Source organism: Kogia breviceps, chromosome 16 (genome assembly GCF_026419965.1).
Source record: "Kogia breviceps isolate mKogBre1 chromosome 16, mKogBre1 haplotype 1, whole genome shotgun sequence".
NCBI classification, from domain to species: Eukaryota; Metazoa; Chordata; class Mammalia; order Artiodactyla; family Physeteridae; genus Kogia; species Kogia breviceps.
The window spans coordinates 78,386,511-78,405,196 of NC_081325.1; the positions used below are offsets into that span (position 1 = coordinate 78,386,511).

Sequence of the window (18,686 nt, forward strand, 5' to 3'; positions counted from 1 at the left end):
TTATCATGTGGTAGAGTAATACTACACAGTGTAAGATGTGATCAAAATGACTCCTTTCTGTTTTTCTTTTATACAGTACACATTTTGGAACTTCATACCCAAGAACTTATTTGAACAATTCAGAAGAATAGCCAACTTTTATTTTCTTATCATATTTCTGGTACAGGTAAGTCTGGTCATCTTTTTCTGTCACCTCAAATGTAACTATAAGTAAGTGGCATTTATTCTCAGGTGATTGGTTCGCTCATCAGCAGGAGCAAGGACTTGGTGCCCCTTTATCTTCACTTGTTTTCTTCGAGGAGAAGCATGTTGGTTCAGAGAGACCTGTTCACTAAAACATAGGCGTGAGCGCTGTGCCGGTGAACTGGTCCTGGCCACTTTCCATCCTCATTCTCCAGTGCTGGCGGGAGAGCAGGATCTTCCTAATATTTAGGGGGGATTCTCCTAAGAAAAAAACATTAAGAGAAAGAGAATTAAAAAAAGAGAGAGTGAAATCCACAGTGAGGTATGGATTAGGGAACAGGTCAGATGTGCTTTAAGAACAGCAACATAACTTCTCTCAATCATACAAAATACCGTTGAAGGACTTCTAAAATTTCCCCGACAGTAATTTATGCAAATAACGTCATTAAAGTGGGGCACCAGAAGCAGAGGGGTAAATTGAAATGAAACGTGCACTGGAGTCAGCCGGTGTCTTTGCCACTGCTGGCGTGGCTTCCTAAGCACATCCCGTAATTAAGGAGAAACTGCCCTCACTTTTGGATTTTTTTTTTTTTTTTTTTTTGCGGTACGCGGGCCTCTTACTGTTGTGGCCTCTCCCGTTGCGGAGCACAGGCTCCGGACGCGCAGGCTCAGCGGCCACGGCTCACGGGCCCGGCCGCTCCGCGGCACGTGGGATCCTCCCGGACCGGGGCACGAACCCGCGTCCCCTGCATCGGCAGGCGGACTCCCAACCGCTGCGCCACCAGGGAAGCCCTGCCCTCAGTTTTATAGTAAAAATTCATATCTAATTTATCTCCAGTGGTGGGATGAAGTGGGGTAACAGTAAAGCGAGTTAAAATGAGTCAGAGCAAACGTTGGGAGGTGCTACAGGGCCAGCCGGTCCGTCTAAAGCCCCTGAGAGGTGTCTCTGAAAATGACTCAACGGTTGTCTTGTCGTTGCAGCTGATTATTGATACGCCCACGAGTCCAGTCACGAGCGGCCTCCCGCTGTTCTTTGTCATCACCGTCACGGCTATCAAGCAGGTGAGCTTCACGGGCGGAAAACCGCTGCTATAGGACGTCGCCTTTCATCCAGTGCAGAGTTCCCTGCTTTGTTTCAGCTGGTTTGTAGGAAACTTGGCTGACTTCTAGAAATTCACTTCTGTAACTGGTTTAGATAGAGTCTTGAGTTAAGAGATACTTGAGTTAAGAGAAGAGAGATTGTGTCATTTAGTGCTAGTTTGTCGCCCTGAGAGTTTGAAGGGGACACGGCCGTTCTCGCGTGGAATCACCCGGAGACACAGCACCGGAGCTGCCTCGCCCACTGTGTCCCTGGCTGCCTGGCCCCGAGGACCTGCTCGTGCAGACGGTCTGGGATGTGGCTCCATAAGTAGAACAGCCCGGCGGCTCCTGACTCGCTCAGGGTGGGTCGTGCTGTTCCCAAGCCCGATACGTAAAGCCGGTGACTACAGGAAAGCAGTTTGTCTCTTAGTCCCGCCATCCGTTCAGCCAGTTAAATGCGCAACCATCACCTCTGTTTAGTTCCAGAAGGTTCCCGACAGCTTGAAAGAAGCCCCTGTACCCATGAACATCACTCCCCATCCCCGCCCCCCCCCCAGCTCCTGGCAGCCACCAGTCTACTTTCTGTTGCTCTAATTTGCCGATTCGGGACATTTCATGTTAACAGAATCACACAGTAGTGATCTTTTGTGTCCGGCTTATCTCACCGAGCACGTTTGCAAGTTTTATCCACGTTCTAGCACGTGTCAGTGCTTCGTTCACAGATGAACGATGTTCCTTCGTGTGGCTAGACCACATTTTGTTTATCCGTCATCCACTGACGGACATTTGGGGTGCTTCCCCTTTTTTTCTTTTAACGTGGCTTTATTTATTTACTTACTTACTTCTTGCCACATGGCGTGGCTTGGGGAATCTCAGTTCCCCGACCAGCGGTCGAACCCAGAGAAAGCGCAGAGTCCTAACCACTGGACAGCCAGGGAATTCCCGGGATGCTTCTACTTTTTGTCTGTTATGGAGAACACCGTCATGAACATTCACATGTAAGTCTTGTGTGGACGTAGGTTTTCATTTCTCCTGGGTACATACAAAGGAGTAGAGTTGCTCTGATGTTGTAAAGAACTGGCGAAGTATTTTCCAAAGTGACTGCCCCATTTCACATTCCAACCAGCCGTGTGGGAGGTTTCAGTTTCTCCACATTCCTGCTGAGGCTTCTTGTCCATCTTCTTTATTACACTTACCCTAGCGGGTGTGGCGTGGTATCCCGCTGTGGCTTTGATTTTACATTTCCTTGGTAACGAAGGATGCTGCGCGTCTTTTCATGAGCTTATTGGCCTTTTGTAAACCTTCTTTAGAGAAATAGCTTCAAGTCATTGGCCTGTTTTTAAATTGGGTTGTCTCTTTATCCACGAGTCAAGAAAATTCTTTATATGTTGTAGATACAAGACACTTACCTGCTGCAAACTTTTTTTTTAATGATTTATTTATTTGTTTTGGCTGCACCGGGTCTCAGTTGCGGCACGCGGGATCTTTTAGTTGTGGCATGCATGTGGGATCTTGTTCCCTGACTAGGGATGGAACCCTAGCCCCCTGCCTTGGGAGCACAGAGTCTTACCCACTGGACCACCAGGGAAGTAAGTCCCTGCTGCAAACTTTTGAACACGATGACATTTGCATTTGAAATAATTTACGGAAAGATAGCATCTCGTTACATTCTTGACGGTCACATTGTTGCTGACAGAGCCATGCGTTCTGTGTTAGTTTCTAAATAAAAAATTAAAACACGGAACACACGTGAGACATGGTACAAGTGGCAGTGGGTGACAGTGGGAACGAGGTGACGCATGGCGGAGTGACTGACTGCAGACCAAGAAAACACGAAGAGTGGAGCCTCAAGGTGACCTTTGTGAGTGTGAGGGCGCTGCCCGCTGCTCTCCCGGCTAGTCTTCACCGTGAACGTCTGCACTGGTCTGTATTTAATACGGAACCGTGAGCAGCATTTCAGGATTCCTTTGTGATAATTCGGGTTTTATTTTCCACTCACCAGTCATCTGGAAATACAGATTGGAACAACGATACGATTTTACTTTATACCCATTAAATTGGCTTTTAAATGTAAAAGTCTGAAGAGCAGGTGGGATTAAGATGCGGTCAAACAGGCATCCACACACACTGATGGGAGCACGTCGGGACCGTCTTGGGGAACAGTTTGGAATATCTGGCGAAGCTGAGGATGTGATACAGGGACCCACAGGTGGAGCCTGGTCTGTGCACTTGGCACGCACTGTGTGAGCATCTTAGGACAGACCAGTCACCAGGGGGCTGGCGACCCCAGGCCTGATCTTAGAGGGCTCTGCCCCGAGACAGTGATGCAGGCAGAGCTGAAAGAGCACCGAGCCAGCCCCCAGAGCATCCTGACCACAGCGAGGGGCCTCTGGATACAGCAAGTGTCCCTGTCCCTAAGTGTGTGCCCTTGAACTCCCCACCCTGTGGCTACGGAGTGAGGGTGGTGGTAGCAGCTCCTGGTGGCTGAGACCCGCCCATGGGCACAGAAAGCGCCTGCCTGCCACCCTGGCCAGGACACGGTGCCGGGCAGGTGAGAGCACCGCCCTCCGCAGCCCGGGTCCTTCCTGGCTCGACCCTCAGACACAGGCCAGCAGACCAGAAGGGCCTGAGGAGAGGATGAAGGAGGTCCCTCGTCGGAGCTGTGACCTTCCCGGACCACCCGTCCCCAAGCTAACCTCCAGCTCTGCCAGACCCCCTGCCCTCCTGACCGAGCCCTGGCTCCCCGCTTCCTCCTCAGCCCCTCCTCCTCTGCATGCGAAGCCCCTCCCACGGAGCCCACGCCTGGCCTGGCCAGCCACCGTGCTCCTCCGGGTGGGTGCCGAGCGGCGTCTCACGACACCGGGCGCCTCTGCGTGACCCTTGCAGCGCCCGCCTGGGTGGGCACAGCTCCCGGGTGCCGCCTGCTGCCCCGCCCGCCTGCCCGCGGCCCTCACCCCTCCCTTGGCCGCTCCTGAGACCCAGGGGGCTCGGGCGGCTCTCGGCCCCCCAGGGACCCCAGGCACAGCCCGGCTGACCCGAGGACGGCCGTCCGCCCGCCCGCGTGGGTCCCGACGGGAGCCTTTGGAGCCGTGTCGGGTGGGGCGGCGGCGCGTTGGTCCCGTCCTTGCGGGCCGGAGGCCGCGGCACGGGGTCGGTTCGGGACGCGTGTCCCTGTGAAGGACGCGCCAGGACTTGCCCGGGTGGGGGCTGGGCGCGAGGGAGGGGGCACAAAAGGGGACGTGGCTTCGCGCAGGGCGGCGGCGGGAGCCCAGGGACGCGGCTCCCGCCCGCTCGTGTCCACACGCACTTGACCGTGGCCGCGGCCGCGCCCGCCGAGTCCAGGAGGGGCTCACGGCGTCTCTCCCCCACCGCAGGGCTACGAGGACTGGCTGCGCCACAAAGCGGACAGCGCCGTGAACCAGTGCCCCGTGCACTTCGTCCAGCACGGCCGGCTGGTGCGGAAGCAGAGCCGGAAGCTCAGGGTGAGTCCCCGCCGACCCCCGCCGGCCCCCCGACGGCCGCAGAGCTGCTACGATGAGAGAACAGCGCCACGGGGCTGCTTTCTTTGGCCAAACCTTCGTCTGAAATTGTTTCATTTATTTATTGGATGTAGGCCCGCCCTCCTCCCCAAGTACTGCTCACGTCAGGCAAGCTCCTACCACTACCTGTTTTTAACTTCTTACTTCTATGCATGTATTTTTAAAGCTTTAGTCGACTTTATTTCTAGGGCAGGTTTAAGGTCACAGCAAATTGAGTGGAAGGTCCAAAGCCTCTGCGTGTCGCCCCCGCCCCCCATGCACAGCCTCTCGGCCGTCAGGCTCCCCCAGGCCTGTGGTCTGAAGCGTGTGACATGATAGTAGCCAGTCAAGACAGGGAAAGCTCTAAACACCTGTGGAAAAAAGGCAAACTATGATCGACTCTCCTAGTTGGAAATTTATGAAAACGGGGACAGAAACCTCCCTGAAAGCTGCATTTTAGTTTCTCTTTTTTTCAATGTATTATTGGCATAATAATGCATCATTATGTTTAAATTCGTATTTGGATTGTTTAAGTGGATTATTTTCAGGCCTGTGCTAGCCATTTGGAAGCGCTTACGTGTGTGCAGGTGACAAGCACGATTTTTACGGTTTGTCCCCAGTCGTGTCTCGCTGTGAGCCTGGGGGTGGAGCCTGGCCGGCTCCAGCTCCCCCTGGGGCTCGTCCTTGTCCCCCCGCCCCCTCCCCCTCCCCTGCAGCCCCACCGCCCCTCTGTCCCACGGGGGGCTGCTTTCCTGGCCAGAGGTCAGGGCAGGGCCATCGGGAAGCTGCTGTGGGAGAGGGTCGCCAGCCCTCGTGCACAGGGACAGAAAGGTGGGCCTCCGCGTCTCTGAACCCGAGCCTCTGCTTCCAGGCACATCCCCAGACCCTGGGGGGGCGGCGGGTCCGCCTGGGGGTCAGTGGGTATCTCGGGTGGAGGACAGGGTTCGGGGTGCCGGGACACTCCTGCTTCAGGTGTCGTCAGCGTGTGGTCCATCTTTGTTTACCTCGTAATAGTTATCATATGTGTTCTATGCTGGATGTATTTTTAAGTTTTTAAACCATATTTTCTTTGTTTTATACATTTCACCGCCCAGGTGTTTCAGTAATTCCCCTCTGTTAGCCTAGGTTGGCGATACCTTCCTAGCGGTCAGGGAGTCAGGAGGGGAGCAGCTGGGAGGACAGCCTCTCAGTGTGGGAACGCAGTGGGGACGCCCACGTGTATGTTAACAGGCTCTTTCGGACCCTAGGCTCCAAATACCATTTCCTTTAACAACTATATCTCCTTTGCAAAGTCTTCTATGCTTTGAATAAACGCCTCTTCAAAAACAGACCTAAACAGTACCTGTCAGCAGAAAATTGAATTTTTAATGTATCGATCTCCTGTGGGGAATGTCTGCTCTGTATCCAGCCTGTTTTACCCGAGAGGATTTTAATGGAGTCTGTGAGACAAGGAAGGAAGCAAAGGCTGCTTGTGGCTATAGTAGAAGAGGAACCTTCAGTTGGCCCACCTCCAGGATCTGTCCTCGCGTGGATGGCGTCATACAGCCTGTAGCTTCCATGCAGCTGAAGTCCCTTGGGACTCACCCAGGTTGGGCATCTGGACGCCTTCCTCTCGTTGCAGAGTCTGGTGGGGGCGGTGGCCCGGATGTTGACGGTTCTCCAGTTTGGAGCCGTTCAAATAAACCTGCTGTGAACATTTGTGTACGGGTTTTTGTATGAGTGTGGTTTCTGTTTCTCTGGCATAAAAACTCAAGGGTTCAGTTGCTGGGTTGTCATGAAATAACGGTGAAAGGAACAGCCAAACCGTTTCCCAGAGTGTCTGCACTGCGTACCAGCAACGTGTGAGAGGCCCGTTTCTCAGCATCCCCGGCAGCGCTTGGTGTTCTCAGTGTTTCTTCTCTCAGTCATTCTGATTCATGGTGCGGTTTAAGTGTGTGTTTCCCTAGATGCTGGTGACATCTTACCATGTGCTTATTTGCCATCGGGACATCCTCTTCATGAAACATGTATTCATGGCCTTCACCCATTTCCTCCTTGGACTATTGAGGGTTTTTACTGTTGAACGTTGAGAGTTTCTGTATTCTAGAATCTGGTCCTCTGTCAGAAATACCTTAATGGCATATTTCGCAAAGCCGAAGTTGTTCATTTTGATGAAGTCTAATTTACTGATCTTTCTTTTTATGGATGCTGCCTTTCGCGTCAAGGTTAAGAACTCTTTGCCAAGCCCTGGAGCCCGAAGGTTTTCTCTTGGTTTTTTTTCCTGAAAGTTTTATAGTTTTATGTTTCAGATTTAACTTCCTGATCCACCTGGTGTTACTTTTCACGTCAGGTGTGAGGTTGAGGTGAAAGTCCCTTTCTTGCCCGGGACTGACCAAGTGCTCATCTGTTGGAAAGGCTGTCCCTCCTCCGTCGAGCGGCTTTCGTACCTTTGTCCAAAGGCAGTTAAGCGTATTTTCGTGGGTCTGTTTCTGGGCTCTCGGCTGCGTCGCGATGGCCTGTGCCCGTCTTCTGCGGGGACCACTGGGGACCATCCGGCCCTGAGCGCCGCGGCCACGTCCCAGGCTTCATGCTGCAGGGTGACCGCCCCCCTCATCTGCCTGGTTGGGGTACAAATGGTGCAGATATTTCTATCACTGCAAAATACTCTGTCGTAACGCGCGCTGTCAAGCATCCCAGGTCTAAGGCTGGGGCACGGACCTCACAGGTCTTTCCTGGGTTTGGGCCAAATGTCCGGGAAGCGATCTTCCTCAGTCGTATTAACATCCACACACCTTCCTGCAAGTAACACCGTGATGGCATCTGTGGGAGCCGCCGCCCAGAGCCCGGTTTTCGGTTCACGGTACCGTCTGTCTGTCTGTCTGTCCTGCAGGTCGGGGACATCGTCATGGTCAAGGAGGACGAGACCTTCCCCTGTGACCTGATCTTCCTGTCCAGCAGCCGCGTGGACGGGACCTGCCACGTGACCACCGCCAGCCTGGACGGAGAGTCCAGCCACAAGGTAACGTGCCTGTTGCTGGTGCCCCGTCGGGACCTCCCCATCCACCCCCAGCTCTGCTCTTGTGGCAACAAGCTACACCGGGCCTGAGGCTCTGTGTTCAGGGAAAAGCCAGGGACTGTTTTCCTCTCGTTTGCTTCTCCCTGCTTCCCACTTTCTTCCTTCCATCCTCAGCCCCTGTAACGACCAGCCTCTCAGGTTAACAGAAGCAACTCCATGTTCCTTATTTGGCTGTGTCGTTTAGCAGCGGGTACCCAGTTAGGGAAGGAAGGAAGAGATTGTTGGAATTCTGAAGTTTTCCTTTTACTGCTCAAAGTTAGTGACTTGACTGGATGGAATTGTGTGAAAAGTGAGTCATGAGTCTAGTTTGCCCGACTGTTACATCAGGGAGTGTCTTTTTTTTTTTTAAATTTATTTATTATATTTATTTTTGGTTGCGTTGGGTCTTCGTTGCTGCCTGCGGGCTTTCTCTAGTTGTGGCGAGTGGGGGCTACTCTTCGTTGCGGTGCACGGGCTTCTCATTGTCGTGGCTTCTCTTGTTGCAGAGCACGGGCTCTAGGTGCGCGGGCTTCAGTAGTTGTGGCGCACGGGCTCAGTAGTCGTGGCGCACGGACTTAGTTGCTCCGCGGCATGTGGGATCTTGCCGGACCAGGGCTCTAACCTGTGTCCCCTGCATTGGCAGGAGGATTCTTAACCACTGTGCCACTAGGGAAGCCTATGAGTGTCTTTTTGTTAAAATATCTTAGTAAGGATTTTCTGAAATTATGATTCATTTCTTAACGCTCAATATGGAATTCTGTACCAGCGGCTAGTGCTACAAAATTTTAATCAACAATCACAAAAGAAGAAACACATCGTTATTAATTTTAAGGATTTCATTGTTTTAAAAACCTGGAAGCTTCCAAGGAGTTTATGCAAGTGAGCCTTGCTCTGAGGCTCTGGCTCCGGAAATGCAGCTCTAACAGTGCTTCAGCGCTGCCCGTGGACACAGGCGATGCTGTGCCGGGAAAGCACCAAAGGGCACCCTAATCCTTTGTGGGTGACTTGGGGTGTCGTCGTATGAAGCCCTGTGGGGTTTCCCACGTTTACTCTCACATTTTCTATGTAACGAATCCCAGGAGGGGGGACCCTTCTGGCACAGTCAACTGTCAGGGAGAGCAGTTCTGGGCTGGAAAGTGCTGGGTGTCCAGTGGCCGTTGGAGCTTGGGGTGTTGTGTCCCGTCCTCCCTGGCCCCGTGAGCCGTGCACATCCGGCTGCGGGCAGTGGGCTGCCCTCTGCACCCCGACCCACAGAGGGACCTCACTGCCTAGGCGCGTCCCTGGAGCAGACGCCGTGAGCCTCCAGGTGCATCACTGCCATGAGAGTGAAGTTTCACAGCTGTCACCCTGGTCCAGACGTGGCCCATGTCAGCACCGGGGCTGCGCTTGGACCTCTCTATGTTTGTGCTTGTGGGGGACGGAGTCACCTGAGCCCTTTCCTTAAAAGCAGAGGTCACAGGGCTTCCCTGGTGGCACAGTGGTTGAGAGTCCGCCTGCCGATGCAGGGGACGCGGGTTCGTGCGCGGTCCGGGAAGATCCCACGTGCCGCGGAGTGGCTGGCCCCCGTGAGCCGTGGCCGCTGAGCCTGCGCGTCTGGAGCCTGTGCTCCGCGACAGGAGAGGCCACAACAGTGAGAGGCCCGTGTACCGCAAAAAAAAAAAAAAAAAAAGCAGAGGTCACACCTACAGTTTTCACATCTGTAAGATGGGGGCAAACCTGTGTTCCAGGGGCTCTTGTGAGGCTATAATTAGGAAATGTCCCAAAGTGCCGACACACAAGTGCCTCCACACGTTGCAGGGATGCTGTGATCACACCCCCTGTTGCTCTGAATCCTTTCACGCTTTGCCCAACACTTACTCATGGGAGACACGGAGGAGACTGCGTCCCCTCACCCCGTCCCTCCTTCCTCTCTCCTCCCAAGGCTGGTCCACCCATCCATGCTCCCTGGTGCCATCTGGGCCCATCTTCTCAAAATGAGGTCCCAGACCCCAGCACCAGCATCACCTGGGATCAGGTTAGAAATGCGGTTCTCGGGCGCCACCCCAGACTCAGGGCCTGGGGGTGGGGCCTGGGGTCCGTGGCCCCCTTGGTTTGAGGAGCCCTGGGGTCAAGGCCAGGTGAGGGTCCGTGCAGAAAGCTGTGCTCCCCGGACAGTGACGGGTGAGGGCAGCTTGCCATGCCTGCGACAGCTGTCTGTGAACCATATAAACAAAAAAGAATATTTTAGGTCCCAAACTGGTTTCCTGATTCAGAGCCACCACTCTGACAGTTGAATCCAAGTGTCCAGTTTTGAAGAAGAATTCTGTTAGTTGATGACACTGGCTAAGAATGGAAGAATTTTCTGGCACCTAATAGGTACAGGAATCTGGGTGGTACCTACAGTTCTGTAACCTTGTTACATTTGCAAACTCCTTATTATACACTCTGCCTCGTATGGTAACCAGGCTTTGTAACCAGGCTTATTTATATGCCTAAAACATTAAACATTGGTGCTGCCCTAGGATGCGAGGCCCCCACTGCTGGGTTTGTCTTGATCATTTTGGCTGTGAATTCCCATTTCCTGTCAATCTGCAGACCCATTATGCAGTTCAAGACACAAAGGGGTTTCGTACGGAGGAAGATATAGATTCTCTCCACGCCACCATCGAGTGTGAGCAACCCCAGCCCGACCTCTACAGGTGAGCCGGCCTCCTGGTCCCGGGCGTCCTCCCTGCCGCCCACGCCACAGGCCCGGCCGCGTGGTGGTGTGCAGTGAGATTGTAAATCGCTGCTGAGAAATTAGGACCTGGTCAAAAATACATTACTTCTGTATTTGCATAGTCCAGCAACGTTCCAATCCATAACTCTTAATACAGATATTGGAAAAGGCTTAATGGAACTAAATTTGTCAAAGAAAAATGAATTTTCTGTATTTTGAGGAAGTGACTGTAAGGGAAATCATTTAAGTCGTGAGCTAAACAGGACAATTAAAAAGGGGGAGGAGGGGGGAGGAGGGGGGAGGAGGGGGTTAGCCTCACACCCCTGTGTTTCCAGTACAGAATCCCAGCCCGTCTTAGAAACGGGTCAGGGGTGAGCAGCGGGGTTCCCCAGAGCCGGGGTCTCGGGTCCTGACCCCTGACCCCGGCCCCCTGCCGCCCTGGGAGTGACCTGACTCTCCTGTCCCCAGGTTCGTCGGCCGCATAAATGTTTACAGCGATCTGAGTGACCCCGCGGTGAGGTGAGGAGTCCTGCTTCTTCCAAACACTCGGCGAGTTCTTCTCTGTCGTTCCATTACACGTGGATTCTTTTCCCGATGAGAGTTTTTCATCGTTGCTGTCCTGCTGGGCTTGAGGGGGGAGTTCTGCGTGACCAGGGGTCCGGGTTCCGCCCACTCGCCGGGTTCTCCCGTGTGCGCGTCCGGACGCGTTAACAGACGAGCGAGCCCGCGGAGCGCGTTCTCCCGTGGTTCTGCGCGCGTCTTCTCACAGCCCGGAAGGGGAGGAGCTTGTCCGGCGGGCGAGGGGCAGGCGCGCTTCCCCAGTAGAGACGCTTTTCATAGCTGAACAGACCGTGCGTCCCCAGCGAGGAGGCTGAAAGGTTTCTGACTTGGGGGCTGCTCGAATCTGCCCACACCCATCACTGGGACACAGCCTCAGTCTTAGACGTTGGGGGATGTGTCTCCCACGGGCTTGTCCGGGCTCACGTCCCCCCGGGGACGGGGGAGTCTGCTTCAGGGGAGGGGCGGCGGCCAGTGCCGTCACAGGTGGGTGTCCACACCTGCTGCATCAGCGGCCTCACCCCGACCGCCGGCGGCAGGGAGCTGACTCGGCCCTGAGGTCGCGGCGCCCAGACGGAGCTGTGGCCTGCGCTGCCTCGCTTCCCGGGCCTTGGACGTTTTATCTGCACGTGGCCTCAGGTCCACACGGAGGGAGCTTGGCTTTCAGTAGGTTTTGACATCGCTCTCCTTCTTCACAAACCCCGCTGGTTAGAGAAATTATTTTTCTTCCAAGTTAAGCAGTCAGCAGATTGTCTGTGTCCTGGCATTGCCTTGTGTATTAGAGAAAATACTGGGCCAGAAGTAGGGAAAAAAACACTCAGTGGGAAATTACTGCAAAACAAATCGTCATGGGGTTTATCTCCTTGAAAGTCTCCAGAAGTTCCTTGTTTTAAGGCAACAGTCGGCACCCCTCTGAGCATGTTTTGATCACCCTTCTTCATCAGCAGGTTAGCCGTTGCTTTCCAGAATCTATGGAGGCATTGCCTTGATTTTTCTTAAATACCTGTCGTTCTAAAGGTAAATGCCTAGTTACTTTGGAGAAATAATGTGGATTTCTGTGTCTTGCGGGGATTAATTTGAGTTTGAACAAGAGTGAATATATTTAGACGGATGCATATTGCCAGTGAGTGAGGCTGGAGAAGTGAGCGCTGCAGGCTTTCCTCGTGTGATATTTGGACGAAGTTGAAGGCTGAGCCCTTTGGGAAGATAATTACCAATATAGTTTGTATTTTGATACTAATTCTAGTTTAGCTTTTTAAGTATCTATATGATTCGGCAGACTTTATATATATATATATTTATATTTATATATTTATTAATATATATATTTATATATATATAAATATATTTTATATTTGGGCATTTAGAGATGTTTATAAACTCGTGGTGTGGACAGTTACGAGTATATATATCTAAGCTCCCAGTCTTGCTGGGGTGATACCCCTTCATCTTCCTGTCCAAACTAGAAGTGAAGTACGTTTTGAAGTAAATTATTTTCAGACTCTCCCCAGAGACACTTTATAAAGGGGCCATTTATTTCCATAAACGCCTTGGACATGAGCTGTCATAAGTGTTTGCTAACAGAGGCTGACAGTACTTGTAACACAAGCAGACGGCACGCGTGCAGCCGGGCGCCTGTCCCGCGTGGCTGTGAGGCTGGGGGACACACCCTGAGGCCATGGGACAGCCCTGGGTGGGCCCGTCGGGTCGGGGGCGGGGGGTCCCTGCCAGCACACCCCGCTGGGCAGCCCCTCTTTCTCATCTTCAGCCTGATGTGGTCCTGAGCTGGGTCAGCTAAGTATGCTGAACGCATTTGAGCCCATCACGTTCAGTGGATTCTCAACCTTCCATGGTAAAGGGAAATTAAATGCCGACAAAGTGAAAAGCAAGCTTTAGCCAATCTTTCCCTTTACCCCAAATCAACTCTTTCCCTTTACCCTCCGAAGAAGATCAGGAGAATATTGTAAATGGCAAACTTAGTGAATCTGAATTCTTATTCCCCTTCTACTCTTGGGAAACAGGAAGAAATTATTACTGGGTCAACAGAGGGGCCACTGGACCACGAGCCCCTGAAGGCAGAGCGTCTGCCTGCTGCTCACTGTTGGGTCCAGAGTGCTTGTTTTTACATGAATGGTTTCTAAATTCCTCGGTCGCTGCGTTTGCCCCTGCAGCAGTACCTGGATCGCCCCAGGCTTCCAGGCCGCCAGCATTCGGGGGCCTTTGGGGCTTGATGCAGTGCTTGAAAATGCCACGCAGGGCCTCATAGCCTTCTTCCCTGCAAGCACGACTGTGTACCCGAAACCCCCGAGGGTGCGGTAGAAACAGCTGAGTGAGGCGCAGGCACCGCTTGGGGTCCCCGGTGCCTCAGGCCTCCGACGTGAAGCCTGTTAGGGGCGGGTTTCCGGTTGGTCCCTCGAGTGGCACTTCTGACTAGTGCCCCGGGGCTGCTCATGGCACCTGTGGGGGCCCCAGCACCCTCGCTGTCGCCAGTGGAGCGCGTTTAAAGCCTTGGGGTGCGGCCCAGTGGGGCTGGGGCAGGGCTGGGGCCCTGGAGGAGCTGACTCTTCCGGGATCTCCCCGCAGACAGGTTCTTCCCGCCCCCCCAGGAAAAGAGCACGTGCTTTTACATGGGCCCGGCTAGCTTTCCTAGTCCAAGCACAAGCAGATCTACACTGAGACGGTCTCCTCTTAGAACAAACTGTGTGGAGCCCGTGAGCTGCTTCTCCATCTTTTCGTGCCGACCCGCTTTCTCCATCGCCTTGTTTCTGGTCATCCTTATCTTTACAGGCCATTAGGATCGGAAAACTTGCTTCTTAGAGGAGCCACGCTAAAGAACACTGAGAAAATCTTCGGTAAATGTTTTCGTTAGTGAATTATTAATAATAGCTTCCAAAACCAAGGACCCATTAAGCAGTTAAAATCCGTAGATTTAACTACGGATGAAAGCGTACCGTGAAAGCGTCTCTTTGTGCTTTGAGGGGCTGTGGATTTATGGCCGCGGTAATTTTCCTCACTAAGAAAACCAGTCACCGCGTATGACCGCAATCCGCAGAGCCGTGACACCTGGGAGTGTTGCTTGCAAATTAAGTGCCTGTAGTTTCTGACTCAAACGTAAACTTAATATCTATGAAACGGTTCACACAGTGTAGTTCTGCAAGAAATTTCCTTTAATGGCTGTATTTTTTTGCTAGTATTTCCCACTTCTGGTGGGTTTCTTTTTATGTTTTAACTGAAACAACTTATAAATATACAAATGTGTCCAGTTGTTGGAAAACTCAGTACGTTAAAATCTGAACTTAAAAAAAAGTGCAGGTTGCTCTTTATGCAGGAAAAGAAAAGCATTCCTTTGGTCAAAAGAATCCTGTGTGACTTTTTATGAACAGCTAGCTTGCCTAGAAACATTTAAAATACGATCCGTTTTGTCCAAAATTTCATGTGTATCGTAGCTGCGCGTACTTTACGATGTGGAGCGGGACACAGTTGTGGTATAGTTCTGACATCTGCCGTGTGTACTTTATAGGTGTTGCTATTTATACGGGCATGGAAACCAAGATGGCGCTGAATTATCAGTCAAAATCCCAGAAGCGATCTGCTGTCGAAAAGTAAGCTGAGTGCCCCATGATCCGAAACACGTAAAAGCCCATCCGTGGCTTCCCGCTGTCGCAAACCCCCGCAGATGGGGAACCGTCTTCCTCTTAGACCTACTAGCGACTCCCTCATGGGATCTGATGGGTAGTCAAGCGGGTTATTTAGACCTTAGATTGACAGTCTTACTTTGTGGGGACGTAAATGGCCACGCACGCTCAGCCACGTCTGCAGGCTCCCGCCCGTGCGTGGACACCTGGAGTTCTGGGTCAAGGTCAGTTGTGGGTGCCCAGCATCTCCTCCCGCCATTTCATGAAAAAGTGAAAGTTCAGTCACTTTTCTGATACGGGTTCAGTGAGGAAAGCATTCGCAGAGGGAACAGTCTTCTTTTCATTAAATGGTAAAATCCCGATAATAAGTCAAGGACACAGTTGAATTTGTAAGAAAGCATGGCCCGCCCAGAATGATGTCTTCTTTGCCTCTCGCTAAAAAGTGTGTCCTTGACTTGAAGTGTACAACTGAGTGTCCACATGTTGTGTAATAAAGGGCTCCTGGGTGATTTGTGGGGAGACTGTTGAGGCATCGTCTGTCTGCCCCTGGCAAGTCGACCTTGAAATGTGATCCTGGGTCTCTGTACATCTGTGGCTGCATCAGATGTGAACTTGGACAGTTGGTTCTTTTTTTTTTTTTTTTTTTTTTTTGCGGTACGCAGGCCTCTCACTGTTGTGGCCCCTCCTGCCGCGGAGCACAGGCTCCGGACGCGCAGCGGCCAAGGCTCACGGTCCTGGCCGCTCCGCGGCACGTGGGATCCTCCCGGACCGGGGCACAAACCCGCGTCCCCTGCATCGGCGGGCGGACCCCCAACCACTGCGCCACCAGGGAAGCCCGGACAGCTGGTTCTTATTAAAGAAGAATGTTTAGTTTCCAGATGTCTGCATTGGCAAATTGGTTTCAGAAATAGATATTGGAAAATCAAAGCTTCTTCATAAGCTCCTAAGATACCGGCTAAGGATTCAGCACTTTTCCTATGTGGAGGGCATTCGCTCCCTCCCTCCATCCTCCCTTCGTTCGTGGTGATAATCTCCAGGTTTGGAACTCACTGGCTGATGCTGCATGGTAGAAGAAATTGATTTCTGGGTATTCTTTGAATTAAGAAGAGCCCTAAACCATGCAGAAGCCCTGTGGGCAAGGCTGTGCCCTCCCGTGTGTTGGAGCTCCTGGCCCTCAGCACCTGCCCTGGTGGCCCCAGAGCACACGCCAGTGCTCACGGAGTGTACTCAGTCATAGACGAGCTTGCGTTTCCACTTTTACCGTGACAGCTCCTCCGGGGGTCCTTCAAAACCTGGTGTTGTGCTGTTCCTGTCTGTTCACAGCATGTCTGTGCTGACGTTTGTGAGAAAGGCAACGCACAGCTCAGGATTCCGCGGGGACTGGGCGCCAAGTCACCACCGCTGTCTTGTGTTTCAGGTCAATGAATGTGTTCCTCATTGTGTACCTCTGCATCCTGATCAGCAAAGCGCTGATTAACACCGTCATGAAGTACGTGTGGCAGAGCAAGCCGTTCCAAGATGAGCCGTGGTACAACCAGAAGACAGAGGCGGAGAGACAGAGGAACCTGGTACGGAAAGGGGCTCTGCAGGCTTTCGCTGTGGAAACGTGGGGAGACCGGATGAGGTCTAGGTTGAGGAAATCTTTGCGGTATAGACGCGCTCATTGATAGTGAAGGTAGAGGAAATCTTTGTGGTATAGACGCGCTCATTGATAGTGAAGGTAGAGGAAATCTTTGTGGTATAGACGCGCTCATTGATAGTGAAGGTAGAGGAAATCTTTGTGGTATAGATGCGCTCATTGATAGTGAAGGTAGAGGAAATCTTTGTGGTATAGACACGCTCATTGATAGTGAAGGTAGAGGAAATCTTTGTGGTATAGACGCGCTCATTGATAGTGAAGGTAGAGGAAATCTTTGCGGTATAGACGCGCTCATTGATATTGAAGGTAGAGGAAATCTTTGCGGTAGACGCGCTCATTGACAGTGAAGGTGTCAGCTGCCTGCCCTCGCCCCCGGCCCCACAGTTGTGGACACTGGTTGAGCTTCCTTCTTTGGCTATTTGAATAGTCAAGTCTGAAAAGGTATCGGCTTCCATCCTAGATTCATAAGGACACACCTTAAACACCTAAAACTCAGCGCGGTGACCTGTATTATAAGAGGGGCTGAGTAGCTGCTTATTAGTGAGATACACGGTCCCTAATTAGGTAATAGATGAATAAAAGGCACATCTCAATGATGGGAAATTACAATAAGAATTGGTTTCATTTTTACGTAGGGGGATTTTTGCTCCGTTGCTCATTTATCAAAAATGTTTTTCCCCAAACCAGCGTGTTAATTTGATGAAATGTCCTCTACTTCAAGCAGTACAGTCTTCTGGCTGGGCCTACCGCGTCCACCTGAGCGGTGTGCAAACCCAGACCTGGATCCCCTCAGCTCAGAGCAGGGGCCGTGTGCAGATCCCAACCTGCCCCCACTTCCTTCCTGTGTTCAGTCCGGCCTCCCATGAGACAAATGGCTCAGAAATAAGGATAAAACTATACAGAAACACCATTCGTACAGACCCCTAAATTCGGTCGTTTGTCAGACTCTCGAGGGGAACTTGCCATAATCACAGTATACAGCGTCCTGCGGGCTCTCAGCTGGAGACCCAGCCCCTGCTCCCCGCCGCCTCTGAGTGTGACTCACAAGTGACCTAATCCCCCCTCACGCCCCCCACCCCCCAGCAGTACAGATGTCGGGCAGCCCCTGTCCCGGGCCCGCCACGGCGCTGAAGTCGGGTGCAGGAGACAAAGCCGACGGCCCCCACCGCCCCAGTGGTCTTTACCTTGGGGTTCGAAGCGCTTGGTTTAAAGACAGCCCTTGTTCAGCTGTGCTGACTGGCTCTGAGCTGTGAGCCGCCGTGATGCTGGCGGGCGGCACGTGGGGTCACCCCGCCTTCTCTTAGCTTCTCAGAGCCTTCACGGACTTCCTGGCCTTCATGGTTCTCTTCAACTACATCATCCCCGTGTCCATGTACGTCACCGTGGAGATGCAGAAGTTCCTCGGCTCCTACTTCATCGCCTGGGACGAAGAGATGTTTGACGAGGCAACGGGGGAAGGGCCTCTGGTGAACACCTCGGATTTAAACGAGGAGCTCGGACAGGTCAGGTCTCCCGAATTATCTTCTCTCGCTGGCTGGCCGTCGAGCCCCTCTCTTTTACGTCCCCAGGTCTCTAGAAGCTGCGTGTGGTTCTTATCACGCAGGCAGATCATCAGGATGGTCAGATGGGAACGTTTCCATTTCAGCTCACGCACAGAGATACAAACTATACCTGGTGAAAGACGGCCGCGAGTGGCTTTTTAACTCTGTGTGACAGTGCGGGGTGCTTTGGGGTTTACGGATTATGCAGGTTCATCACGTTAACTCGCTGCCATAGGCTCTTCCGTGGCCTTTTTAAGTGGTGCTGATTCTGGGTCTCAGGGGAGGGTTAGCAGTGAGCTCGCTCACGGGGCTGCCCTCGGCCCTCCCGTCCCGTCTCCTCGGCCCTCGCGGCCCCGGTCATCATTGCCAGGGAGGGCAGCGTGAGACCTGAGTTTCAGTCTCGCGGTGTAAAGAGCTCCGAACCCCTCCACTGAACTCCTGCTCCAGGCTGACGGCTCGCGGCCTGGGCTCTGCACTGGCAGCTCTTGACCTGTAAAGTGGGCGTACTAACGGGTACCCGCCCTGCAGCGTGTCCCGCGGACGGCGCGTGTGGGTGGGGGCCCCCGCGCGGGAGCCCAGCAGGATGGGTAGAGCGTGGACTCGCCGGGACCCTCCAGCGGCTCCCTGGCCCACGGGTCTCCGATAGCTGGCGGCGGGGGCTCGGGGGGGACCCGTGCCCCCCACAGCTCACGAGGTGCCCGCGGGGTCCGGGATCCCCACCTTCCTTCAGTTCATCGAGATCCAGGGTTTAAAACTCCATGTAGTTTTCACACTTGCCGCAGTTTTCTATTGGAGATTTT

At 52.9% G+C, this 18,686-nt stretch overlaps 1 protein-coding gene and 1 long non-coding RNA gene across 8 annotated transcripts in view; one reads left to right on the forward strand and one right to left on the reverse strand.

The window, feature by feature from the left end:
• The window catches only part of ATP11A (ATPase phospholipid transporting 11A), a 115,049-nt gene that overhangs the window by 60,040 nt on the left and 36,323 nt on the right, over nucleotides 1–18,686 (forward strand). For all 7 annotated transcript variants that reach the window (XM_067016862.1, XM_059041558.2, XM_067016863.1 and 4 more), the window contains exons 3-12: nucleotides 77–166; nucleotides 1,165–1,245; nucleotides 4,638–4,745; nucleotides 7,651–7,779; nucleotides 10,390–10,493; nucleotides 10,982–11,032; nucleotides 13,859–13,923; nucleotides 14,592–14,673; nucleotides 16,124–16,274; nucleotides 17,650–17,847. In XM_067016862.1, the coding sequence (XP_066872963.1) occupies nucleotides 77–166; nucleotides 1,165–1,245; nucleotides 4,638–4,745; nucleotides 7,651–7,779; nucleotides 10,390–10,493; nucleotides 10,982–11,032; nucleotides 13,859–13,923; nucleotides 14,592–14,673; nucleotides 16,124–16,274; nucleotides 17,650–17,847 (1,059 nt within the window). The remainder of the gene's footprint in view (nucleotides 1–76; nucleotides 167–1,164; nucleotides 1,246–4,637; nucleotides 4,746–7,650; nucleotides 7,780–10,389; nucleotides 10,494–10,981; nucleotides 11,033–13,858; nucleotides 13,924–14,591; nucleotides 14,674–16,123; nucleotides 16,275–17,649; nucleotides 17,848–18,686) is intronic.
• The window catches only part of LOC136792825 (uncharacterized), an 84,994-nt gene continuing 83,671 nt past the window's right edge, over nucleotides 17,364–18,686 (reverse strand). Inside the window, exon 7 of the long non-coding RNA XR_010837299.1 lies at nucleotides 17,364–17,373. This is a non-coding gene — a long non-coding RNA (uncharacterized lncRNA). The remainder of the gene's footprint in view (nucleotides 17,374–18,686) is intronic.